General features: G+C 44.1%; 1 protein-coding gene and 1 long non-coding RNA gene across 2 annotated transcripts; both read right to left on the reverse strand.

Annotated features, from left to right (window-relative positions):
• Nucleotides 1-1,338: 1,338 nt before the first annotated feature.
• LOC137308031 (T cell receptor alpha chain MC.7.G5-like) lies at nt 1,339-8,406 on the reverse strand. The gene is made up of 6 exons (XM_067976983.1): nt 8,303-8,406; nt 7,396-7,571; nt 5,496-5,816; nt 4,757-4,828; nt 4,435-4,545; nt 1,339-1,634 (listed from the first exon to the last, which is right to left on the reverse strand). Exons 1-5 carry the CDS (start codon nt 8,404-8,406, stop codon nt 4,436-4,438), a joined length of 783 nt encoding a protein of 260 aa, XP_067833084.1. The 3' UTR covers nt 1,339-1,634; nt 4,435.
• A 455-nt stretch (nt 8,407-8,861) lies between these two features.
• LOC137308012 (uncharacterized) lies at nt 8,862-12,102 on the reverse strand. Its single transcript, XR_010959366.1, has 3 exons — nt 11,879-12,102; nt 11,008-11,737; nt 8,862-8,946 (listed from the first exon to the last, which is right to left on the reverse strand). It is a non-coding gene; the product is annotated as an uncharacterized lncRNA (long non-coding RNA).
• Between the last annotated feature and the right edge of the window lie 568 nt (nt 12,103-12,670).

Consider the following 12,670-nt stretch of genomic DNA (forward strand, 5'->3'; position numbering starts at 1 on the left):
CGGTGAGCAGGTTATTGGTGAGTAAGTGCCGCTTGATAGCACTGTCGACGACACCTTCCATCACTTTGCTGATGATTAAGAGTAGACTGATGGGGCGGTAATTGGCCGGATTGGATTTGTCCTGCTTTTTGTGGACAGGACATACCTGGGCAATTTTCCACATTGTCGGGTGCATGCCAGTGTTGTAGCTGTACTGGAACAGCTTGGCTAGAGGCGCAGCTAGTTCTGGAGCACAAGTCTTCAGCACTACAGCTGGGATGTTGTCGGGGCCCATAGCCTTTGCTGTATCCAGTGCACTCAGCCGTTTCTTGATATCACGTGGAGTTAATCGAATTGGCCGAAGAATGGCTTCCGTGATGGTGGGGATATCGGGAGGAGGCTGAGATGGATTATCCACTCGGCACTTCTGGCTGAAGATGGTTGCTAACGCTTCAGCCTTGTCTTTTGCACTCAAGTGCTGGACTCCGCCATCATTGAGAATGTGGATGTTTGCAGAGCCTCCTCCTCCTGTTAGTTGTTTAATTGTCCACCACCATTCACGACTGGATGTGGCAGGACTGCAGAGCTTTGATCTGATCCGTTGGTTGTGGAATCGCTTAGCTCTGTCTATAGCATGTTGCTTCCGCTGTTTAGCATGCATGTAGTCCTGAGTTGTAGCTTCACCAGGTTGGCACCTCATTTTTAGGTACGCCTGGTGCTGCTCCTGGCATGCTCTTCTACACTCCTCATTGAACCAGAGTTGATCCCCTGGCTTGTTGGTAATGGTAGAGTGAGGAATATGCCGGGCCATGAGTTTACAGATTGTGGTGGAATACAATTCTGCTGCTGCTGATGGCCCACAGCGCTTCATGGATGCCCAGTTTTGAGCTGCTAGATCTGTTCTGAATCTATCCCATTTAGCACGGTGGTAGTGCCACACAACACGTTGGATGGTGTCCTCAGTGCGAAGACGGGATTTCATCTCCACGAGGACTGTGCGGTGGTCACTCCTACCAATACTGTCATGGACAGATGCATTTGCGACAGGTAGATTGGTGAGGACGAGGTCAAGTAAGTTTTTCCCTCGTGTTGGTTCGCTCACCACCTGCCGCAGGCCCAGTCTAGCAGCTATGTCCTTCAGGACTTGGCCAGCTCGGTCAGTAGTGGTGCTACCGAGCCACTCTTGGTGATGGATATTGAAGTCCCCCACCCAGAGTACATTTTGTGCCCTTGCTACCCTCAGTGCTTCCTCCAAGTGGTGTTCAACATGGAGGAGGACTGATTCATCAGCTGAGGGAGGACGGTAGGTGGTAATCAGCAGGAGGTTTCCTTGCCCATGTATGACCTGATGCCATGAGATTTCATGGGGTCCAGAGTCAATGTTGAGGACTCCCAGGGCCACTCCCTCCTGACTGTATATCACTGTACCGCAATGAGACCTCCACAAAACTATGAGTATAAAATCAATATGTCACAGCAATTGGACAAAAGTTTCCTAAAGGAGAAAGTTTAACAGTGGCAGCAGCAGAGAATTAGTCATTTAACACATGCTATATTGAATTAAAGTAAGGTGAGTCAGCTGAACTCGATGTCTCGGGCTCTGAATTCCCAGTGGGTTGTGGTCACGCTGGAATCCATTTCTTCTGAGACAATTCCTGTTTGATTGAAAACACCAGTTGCAATGAGTGGAGTACAAGAAGTGACATCGAACAGTGTGCGAGCAAAGCGCAAGATTAATCTTCATTCAACTTTAAGATGATGAATGCATTTCTGCTTCTAACTCTCCACCTTGAAAAATTGTGCTGTGCAAATTCTGAATCACTGAACGCATCCATACGGCTTGCCTATGTTCTTCTATCTATATTACTTGGCATTACATAGAATGTACAGCAAAGATACAGGCCATTTGGCCCAACTAGTCGGTGCCGGTGTTTATGCTCCACATTAACATCTTCCCACACCTCTTCATCTCATCCGATCAACATATCCTTCTATTCCTTACTCCCTTATGTACTTATCTAGTTTCCCCTTAAATACATCTATGCTATTTGCCTAAACTATTTCATGTGATAGCGAGATCCACATCTAACCACTCTTTGGTGACAATCTTTAATTGATGGCCCCTAGATTTGTTTTAAATCAAGACTGGAAACATCGTCTCTACATCGAGCCTATCAACCACTTTCATAATCCTAAAGACCTCGATCAAGTCACTCCTCAGACCTCTGTTTCCTCGAGAAAAGAGCCCCAGCCTGTTTCGCCTTTCCTGATGGATTTCCAGTTACCATTGTAAGTTGCAATGTGAACATTTCCTGTTCATTTTTTTTCGTTCAATTGTAACAATGCAGTTATTTTTTAAAAAACAATTTCGGGATATGGGCGTCGCTGGCAAGGACGGCATTTATTGTCCTCCTTAGTTGCCCTTGAGAAGGTGGTAATGGGCCTTCTTATTGAACCGCTGCAGTCCACGCGGTGAAGGGGCCCCCATAATGGTCTCGCTGCCTAACAGCGACAATGAAGTTATCGAGTTTCAGTCTCTTTCAATTCATTTCATGTTAAAGCCTTTAAATATAGATGGCACCGGAATTCCGTACCAGGGCCTTGTGGGCCAGTACCGAACATAGGAAAAATAGAAACAGGAGGAGGCCATTCAGCCCCTCGAGCCTGCACCGCCATTCAATGAGATGGCTGATCTGTGCCTCAACGTCATTTTCCCATGTCAGCTCCATATCCCCTTAATACCCTTATCTAACAAAATCTATCTGTCTCAGGCTTGAAAGCTCAATTGTTCCCCAGCATTCACAGCCTTTTGGGAGAGACAATTTCAGATTTCTACCACCCTTCTTGTGAAAAGAAATGCTTCCTGATTTACCTTTTAAATGGCCCAGCTCTAATTGACATATTATGCCGCCTCGTTGTTGATTCCCCCACAAGAGGAAATAGTTTCTCTGTATCTACACTATCGCTTGCTTTTAACATTTTAAACAGCTCCATCAGATCACCACTCAATCTTCTATACTCAAGGGAATACAAGCCGTGTTTATGCAACCCAACCTCAGAAATGTGCAAAGATTAGAAATTAACAGAGTGAAAGTAGCTAATGGTTTTTTTCAGTTTAGCAAAATGTGGCTAGTGGGCTGTGAGTACATTCTGTGTTTGTACCTGTTTTGTTATTCATAGATATGCGTGATTTGGACCAAGGCGTGGAGGAGATATCAGTTTTGCTGACACTATAATTTTGGTAGTGGGGACATGGCTGAAAGAATGGAGCAGATTGCAGGAGGACATGCGCCGTTTCGAAGAGTGGGAGATATATGGCAAAGGAGACTTATCGTGGACCTGTGTGAGTTCGAAAATTTTTTGGGGAAAAGAATCGAGAATGGAAATATAAGCCGAATTGGAATCAAGCAGACAAACCGTGAGATCCAGGGGCTAGAGATAGACAGATATTTTAAAGTAGAGTCAAAGACATTAATTTTGCTGCAACAGCAACAATAGCAACTTGCATTCATGCAGCGCCTTTAACAAAGTAAAACGTCCAAAGGCCCTTCACAGCAGAGTTTACGAACAAAATTTGACACATATGGAGATATAAGGTCAGGTGATCACAAGCTTGGTCAAAGTGGCAGGTTTTGAGGACTATCTTCATGGAGTGGAGATGTGGAGAGGCGGTGAGCTTTATGGAGGTTTTAGGCAGCTGAAGGCACGGCCGCCAGTGGTGAGGCGAAAGATATGTTGGATGCACAAGAGGCCGGAATTGGAGGAATACAGAGTTCCCGGAGGCTTGTAGGGCTGGAGGAGGTTATAGAGATAAGGAGGGGCGAGGTGATGGAGAGATTTGAGCACAAGGTTATGCTAAACAAGAGGGCTCATCATACCAAGTGGCTGATGATGCACTTGTACAAATCGTTAGCTGGGTCACAATTCTAGTACTGTGTGCACCTGTGGGTATCTTATTTTAAAAATAAATGTTCAAGCAATGAAGAGGTGCAACAGAAAATAAATAGATTGACAAATGCATGAGCAGATTTATTGATGAGGGGTTTGGCATAACTAAGGCTTTATTCAAGGGGCACAGAAATGCATTTGACATGTTCCAAATCTGGACAAGTTTCAGAAGACAAAGGGGTTAAAATTCAACTTCGATGGGTTGTAAAATGGGCATTAGATAGATCGAGTGATAATTATAATATAAGGCAAAGGAAAATCGGACAGGGTGTATCAGAGGAGGCCGATACTTGACAGGTTGTTTTGCGCCCCCGCCGAAGTTGGATTTTACTCCCAAATAGTGCAAGACTATTTTCAGTGTCTTGTGTAAGAGTGGCGTTGCGAATCGGCCAACGGTTATAAGAATGGGAATACAGAGATTTATTTTATTGATTGGCAAGTTCATTGCTAACAATATTGTTGAAAACAAATTATATTCAGCATGTCCATTGGGGTAATCAGTCTCACCTTAAAATAGCCACACTCTGGCCGTCAGCAGGACATTGAAAGCAACGCACTTCAAAAAGAGAACTCTCAATCCCAACACGGTCAAAGACAGAAAATTCAGCCTCGGTAGATCTGTGTTAATTATTAAATTAAAGAGTTGATTTAGTGAAACAAACCTACGGAATTTCACTAAAATAAATATACCTGTACCACAAAATTGGAATGTATTGCTCGATCTAGCTGGCTGGTTATTATACATCTATCTATGTATCTATCCATCTCTCTTTTTTTTCTGTCTGTCTGTTTGTCTTTTCTCGAAACATATTTAACATGAGGCACTGACCTGTTTGGGTGTCCTTTATTCCTGCTCTGGAATTATTTGAACGTTTTCCACAATCAGGCTTTCTGCCGGGGCCTGCAAACAAACATGTAAAGGATTTATTGAGTAAATTGCTTTGTTGTTGCTTTGTGGTTATTATTATCACTGTTACTATTATTGTTACTGGTAGTAATAATGGAGAAAGTAATAATAAAGTAGTAATATTGATTATTCATCCTATTATTGATCACAGTCGGACTTCGATGATTGTGTCAGCCGTGGCTCAATGGTACCAATATGGCTTTTGTATCAGAAGCTTGTGAGTTCTGATCCCACTCCAGAGACTTGAGACCATAATACTAGGCCGACACTACGAGTGGCAGTATTGTGGGAGCGCTGCAATGTAGGAGGTACCGTCTTTCGTTTGATACGTTTAACAGAGGCCTCGTCTGTCCTCTCCAGTGGATGCAGAAGATCCCACGGGACCATTTCGAAGAAGAGCAGGGAAGATCTCCTCGGTGTCCTGGTCAATATTTATCCATCAACCAACATCACTCAAACAGATTAGCTGGTCATTTATCACATTGCTTTGTTTGTGGGATCTCCCTGTGCACATATTGGCTGCTGCGTTTCCCTACATTACAACAAAGTTTACACGTCAAACAGTACTTCATTGAATGTAAAGCGCTTTGGGAATTCCTGAGACTGTCGAAGGCACATTATAAATGTAAGTTCTTTATTTATGAAACATTTTATTACTCACGGGCTGCATAATCCTGGCTGTCGCTTTTTGCATAGAAAGATCGAGCCCTGTGTTTTGCCTCACACGTGACATTTACTGAATGTTTGGATGAATTGAAAGAGAGGAACCCTGAGCTCCTGTAATACCCGTTGTTTAATAAGTGATTGGATCTCGTGACATTGGTCTTTGGGACAGTGATTGTATCCATGAAGAGCCCAATCTCTTTGGGGGAGAATTCCGACACCAGACATACCGCCGCCGTATCGGCACTGTCCCCGTCCCCATCTTTTATCACGGGCGGGTAAAAGACCGACACGGTAGGCTCTTTGGGAGTTTTGTCCTCTGAAAATTAAAGAATAGAACGGAGAAATTATTCAGAATCCACCAATGTGAGCACAGTGGTAGATTAATAAATGACTAATAATGAAATTCGATTATGAAATAATAGTCCACACATTTTTTTCAAAAAGCAGCCGCTCGAATCTGTTCTGCTGTTCAATTAGATCATGACTTATCTGTATCTGAACTCCATTTAGCCGCCTTGGTACTGTACCCCTTAATATCCTTGCCTAACAAAATCTATCAATCTCAGTTTTGAGATTTTCAATTGACCCCCAGCCTCAACATAGTTCCAGATTTCCACTTCCCTTTGTGTGAAGAATTGCTTCCTGATATCACCCCTGAAAGACCTAGCTCGAACTTTAAGGTTATGACCCATTACTCTGGACTCCCCCACCAGAGGAATAAATATTTCTCTGTCTACCCTGTCAAATCCTTTAATCATTGAAAAACCCTCAACCATCCCTGTTCAGAAACATCCCATTTTCCAATAACTCTGTTCACAGAAATTTCTCTCATCTCCCTCCCCTCAATGGATATTTTAAATTAATGATGCCTCGCAAAAATGTTAGTTGCTCAAATCCTTAGATAATGAGGCAAAAGTATCTGAACCCATTGACTCCAGTTCCCTCCATAAAAATGCGATTTATTTTTTTCCCAGCAAATATAGATTACTGGTTCAATTCCATGAAACAACACAATTCACGGGATCAGACAATTGGGGTTTTATGGATTAGTTGTGCTTGTGTAAGATTGGCTTTTGCGAGAGAAATCCAACCCATACTATCGAAACGTACATTGATCGCAAAATAGCGGCACACAATGATTTGTGAATCTAGATTACTGTTATTTGCAATTCATGAGTATGCGACAGGGGCTATTTGAACCAAGTCAAGTCTACACTGAAATAGGTTCAATTTCCAAACGTAAGAACATCTGTATATCCACCACCGAACACGATGTTAAATTTCAAAAAATGGTCTATCTGTGCACATCTTCAAATTTCTTCATGTCCTGCACCAAATAAATAGGAACACAACACAACGTCTCAAATATGCAATGTGTATGCAATGATTTAAGGCCCCCTATATTAATCCTGGAGCAATGATTCAACAAGCAACATCAGGAATGATTCGGCAGACACTGAAGCCACCGCTGGTTTCCTTTCCCTCGCGGATATGCGGATAGTGAAAACCTCTCAATTGTATCCAATTTATTATCTTTATTGAAGTCATGTATCCTCGCGCATAATCGCTGGAAAATTGCGTCTGATATTGAAGGGGAAAGCATCAGATTATCTGATCATTATCACTTCGCTGTTTGTGAAGCCTTGCTGTGAGCAAATTGCCTGCCGCGTTTCTTACATTACAAAAGTGAGCACACTTTTAAAGTACTTCATTGGTTATAAAGCGCCTTCGGACGTCCTGAGGGAGCGAAAGGCGCTATATCAATGGAAATCTTTCATTCTTTGTTCATTTCTTTCTAAAAATCGTTACACGTCCGCCCATATTTAGCCGATACCACATGCCATGCGTCTTCTATTGTCACAAAAGGACTAGTAATGTGTTTAAATGTTACATACTTGGCTCTACAATCACTTCAGTTCCGTCTCCAAATGTGAGTTCAGCAGCATCCCCTAATCCACACAGTGATAAGTACCCAGCGAAAAACCCACACAGCGCCACCAGGTCTAATTCCACCTCATCGCAGCAAAAAGTGGACACGTTGTTGGAAAAGCGAACTGGGTACCGCAAACCCCTGTTAATGGGGCAAATTATTTTAACCGCGATTTAATAATAGATACCTGGTCCCTCTACCAATATTCACCAGAATGCAAATACCAGTCTACAAGGGGGAGAACGAGAAAATATCCTAACATTTTACTTAACCGTTTCTAAAATAATTCTGGTCCCACTTCCGGATATTAGTTTAGTGGTAGTTTGCCAACTTCCTGCGCATCAACAGCTGAACAGACAAAAACCTGTTCCAGGAGAGCTGTAAACTGTCTGGACTGTAGCTTAATAGAAGCACCAGGGGCTTAGACCGTGGCCTCATCTTGCTGAATTACCTCCTGGATATATTTAGAAGTGTTGCTTAATTGTCTTTCGCCGTTACACACGCAGGTCAGTGAAAGGTCTCCCTCTAGTGCATACTTGTGTGTTCGTGCTTAGGACTGGATATTAGTTTAAGGGAAAGACCCTAACTTTACATCATACACTAAACCGCCCTGAATTGAGATAAAGAAGACCCAAATCTACTTACCCCGTTGCACAATCAATCAGGTCGCCAGTTCCCAATGTCAGCTTATCACCCAACCAATACTGTTATGTAAAATATAACGGTTATGTATAAATATAACTAAAATAAGGCGCCAAATAGTAAAAGGAGAAGTTCTTGAGAGAGAGACCAAATTGAGGAGTAGATACTGGGATCCAAAATCAGCCTGTTTCCATTCCAAAACGTGAGCTTTTATTGTCGCGGTATGTTACATTTCGTTGAATCTTGTAATAAGATCACTTGGACTCTCCCCCACATCTCCCAGTGACTGATTCGCTTGTTCCTGAAGCATAGGATCGATAAGATTACGAGTCATATCTTTATGCACTGGCGGTCTTGGAGCGTTCCCGCAATGTGATCACAGCAATAAATATCCAGGGGAAATAAAATTGCAAAATGAACAACATGTAAAACCTTAACGGTCAGGGGATAACCGTTGCTAGATTGTAACCAAGCCTTCCTGGGGGTGTTGAGAATGTTGTTGTACCGTTCTGTGTAGGTGGAAGGTTATTGTACGACCACTTAAGCAGACTCAAACTACTGTGTGTATCGGTGCGCGGACTCAGTGCACAATGATACACAGCGGAGTCACTCGGTTGTAGTTTGGAGATGCTTAACCGGCTGGTTTTCTCGGCAGGATCGATAGAAGCAGAAATTCGGCCCGCGGCAGCGTTTTCATTATTCCCTTCTCCTGAAGTGTGTCTCTGTAGGAGGTATTTCGGAGCCTGCCCTGGGCACTGACTGTACAAGTATAGTGTGTACGGACAGAAGCTTGAAAATTCGCAGCTTAAAGCAACGGTGTCACCGGCAGCAGAGGTTTGTAGAGGCGGACTCTGGGACACCGATAATCTGGAATCTGCAGGATAAAAATTGGGAGATTAGTCTGTCTTTAAAGGCTGTTTAGACACTTGTCAATCGTATGAACAGTTCTGCCTCTAGCGGTAATGTTGTTCTTCATTTGAAGCCGATTCGGACTTTATTCACTTTCATTGGAAAAAAGTACCCGAGGGGAGAAGAGGAGAATGTTGTTTTACGCAGCGAGTTGTTATGATCTGGAATGCGGTGCCTGAAAGGGCGGTGGGAGCAGATTCTATCGTAACTTTCATTTTATTTCTACACCGTGGTCGCTCACTCTCTGCTGTTTGAGGTTTCCCGCCATACTGAGAACTTGCCCCAGAGTCTCTCATTTATCCGTGGGATCAGTCTGTGCAGTTTCCGCAGTTGTTTTACTGTTACTCACTGGGAACTGTTTCTTCCTAGTTTCTAATAATGTCAATTCCTTCAGACCATTGGTTGAATCTCTCCGGGCGGCGTTTTCTCTGAGTTTTAAAATATATAGAATCTGCAGAACGCCATTCGGCCCTGCTGGTCTGTGCCGGTGTTTAGATTCCAAACGAGCCTCCACCAACTCTAATTACCACTTTCCACCCTGACCCCCCAACCCGTATTTCTCTATTCCTTTCGCCCTCATGTATGTCTCAATACTCCCCTTAAATATATCAATGTTATCAGCTTCAACCACTCCGTGTGGCAACACGTTCCACATTCTCACCACTCTCTGCGTAAGTAAATTCCTCCTAAATTCTTTACTTTTACTGTTAGTGACTATCTTTTATTTATGACCCCTTGTTCTGGATTCACCCACAAGTGGAAATCGTTTCCCCACATCCACCCTATTGAACACCTTCATAATTTTAAAGACCTCTTATCAGGTCTCCTCGTACTCTTCTCATTTCCAGAGAACGAAGCCCCGGCCTGTTCAACTTTTCCAGAAAGGTGTGGATTGCTGCTGATGTCTTTTCTCAGGAGTATAAGAAATGCAAAGCCGAGAAAAGTCTTTGAGTCCGATCGAAACCCATCCCTCCGGTAAATGTATTTCCACCGGTGCCGGATTGCACTTTGAACGGCCCAGGGGTCGGTGTCTCCACATTCCCGCTTGGCCGGCAATGGGCGATATTTCACTCCCTTTCAGTGAATTATTTCTTGATGATTCTAAATGGACTTTTCTCCAGCCTGTGCTTATTCCCTCGGGTGTTCCTGTTCTCCTTTATGAGAACATTTGCGCCTCGCACTCACTCTCTCACTGCCCAATGTTGTTTCAATTAACATTAACCAAGGCTCCAGGTAAATTAATGCAAACCGATCTCTCAAATACTGAAATTAAATATGGAAAACTGTCTGTAGTTCGATGCTTTCACATTTCGACTTAAACGCGGAGCATGGAGATAAATGACTGTTCATTTGAAGGCAATTGAAATAAATATTAGATAAAATGCAATTAATCTCAGTCACCGGATGTCCGATCGTGATGTGCCATCGGTCTATTGTATCTGAAGCCCCGCCGTGTTTTGCTGCAGTTTTTCTGCCACTGGAGTTATCGGAGGGTCCGATGTAGTATTGGGTTTACTCGACCGGTACCTCATTCACACTGCCCGGCACGGACTGCCAGCTCCTGACCAGGAGAGAGCTCTGAAACTCCCGCCTTGCTCAGAGGGACAGGCAGAGCTCCCTCAGTCACAGTTAACACCGAAAGTGGAGGCCGGAGTGTCGACAATCTGCGGTCATTTACACCAACAAGGGATCAAAATGAGAGATTCCTGGATTTTTATGGGATCTCCTGGATCCCCGTTAAACCAAAGATGGTCCTGATGGGGTCAAACCCTCGACTGCCTGTTCCGTGGAGGTGTGTGTGTGTGTGTGTCGGGGGAGGGGGGGTGTTTCACTCATCTTCTCTACGGAATCACACCCAATCCCGACTCACGGATCATATTCTGGTCCTGAATTTAAAAATGAAATGGAAATAACCCCTTAGAAAGTCGCTATATTTTACTTTGAGGAGATAACAATCACAATAATAAGCTGACAGTGAATATTAACCGGGACAGTCTGTAACACGGCGGGGTTTGGAGTCACTTACCGGCTGTGACGGTCACCACGGTCCCGGGTCCATCCACATCATAATATTTCCAACCATCTTCACCACAGTCACACCGCTCTCAGTCACCCTGGTACAAGAACCACCGACATCTCAATCTGCCGCACACCTCACCAGACAGTCCCCGCTCCCCAATTATTCCAGGGATTTTACATCAATGAACAACATTCCATGTTTCATAGTCCCAGTCGGTTCAAACTGTTCTTTCTGTGACTCTCAGCTCTTTGTAAAATGGACCAGGTACATAAACGGACAAAAAAATGTCAAAGAAAGATCACTGAAAGCAAGAAATTACAATAAAAATAATCCAGAATACAGCGATAATGACATCAAACCTACAATTCAGGATCCCGCCGTGAGAATTGATATTTTCATTGTATAGAGGTATTTGCTGAGGTCTTTTCCACTGTGATTGCCCGGGAATAGTACTTGTAGTTTGCTTTACAGTAATAGGTGGCGCTATCTTCAACTCTCGCATCTCTAATTTCCAGCGAAAACGTCTTTTCTGCATTATTCGTTGACGCAACAAATCGTTCTCCGCCGTAGATCAGCTCCCACTCTGCCCCAGTCCGGCTTTGTCGGAAGAAATCGCCACTCTCGAAACGATAGTCATAGTAAAAATGCCGTTTGAAAACGCAGGTGATCGTGAGAGACTGACACTCCTTCCTGGTCACCACACGCGGGGTCTGTGTCACTGACTGGCCGAAAGAGCCTGGAAATTAAATAAAGAGTTTAATGAGCCATTAAAGCCGAACCACACAACAGGGCTAAAACCGAATCAGTGCAATTCGAATGGACTCGGGCTGCTTTGTATTAAATTCGCACAACGTCCGTTTGGTTGAACGGCACTCACGGGGTAAACAGACACACAGGATGAAAACAAGGAGGATTCCCATCGTTCTGCTGCCTGGATCTGACGGTTTATATGACGGAGAGCAGGAGACTGCAAAACTGGACTGCCCTGGGAGACAGTACCTGAGAGCTATACTTAAATACTTTAGGGGATCAAGTTCATTTGCAGAGGGCATTGTCCCGTTGATCATTGGTGGTCCTCGCGGCTCCCGGATCTCTGGCTGTGCGTTGTGTGAATAAGCGACAGGTTCAAAGACGGACCTGCAATTTTATGACGCATCATCTGGACTCTGAGCCGATCTGAAAGCCCCTCCCACATTAGTCTGACGTACAAGGGGGAGTTCTGTCAGCAGTGGCGACCGCCTCCTTTGCCTCACAGGAGTGAGCTGGGTGGTCTGTCCATATATTTTTATTGGGTGGTGTTTGTTGAGGGTGGAATGTTGGCCCAGAACACCGGGAGAATCCCCCGCTCTTATTCCAATAGTGCTGGGTGATTCTTTAACATCTCCCTGAACAGGCTGACGGGAACTCGGTTAAACCTTTCATCCATAGGACCATGTAGAACTCCCTCAGTCCAGCAACTGTGCGTCAGGTTACAATATGAGACAGTCCAGTGCCACTTTCAATATACAGGCAGATATACACAATATACTTGGAGAATAGACTGTCACTGTAATTGAACCAAACGCTTCGTGCATCGTCCACTTCTGTGGTTTGAACACCTTCTCTCGCTGCCCTCTGGTGGCGACGATATGTAACTACAAGTTTAACAGCTGTTCGAATCTGCCCCCGG

The sequence above is a fragment of the Heptranchias perlo genome, unplaced genomic scaffold (assembly GCF_035084215.1).
Source record: "Heptranchias perlo isolate sHepPer1 unplaced genomic scaffold, sHepPer1.hap1 HAP1_SCAFFOLD_118, whole genome shotgun sequence".
Taxonomy (NCBI): Eukaryota; Metazoa; Chordata; class Chondrichthyes; order Hexanchiformes; family Hexanchidae; genus Heptranchias; species Heptranchias perlo.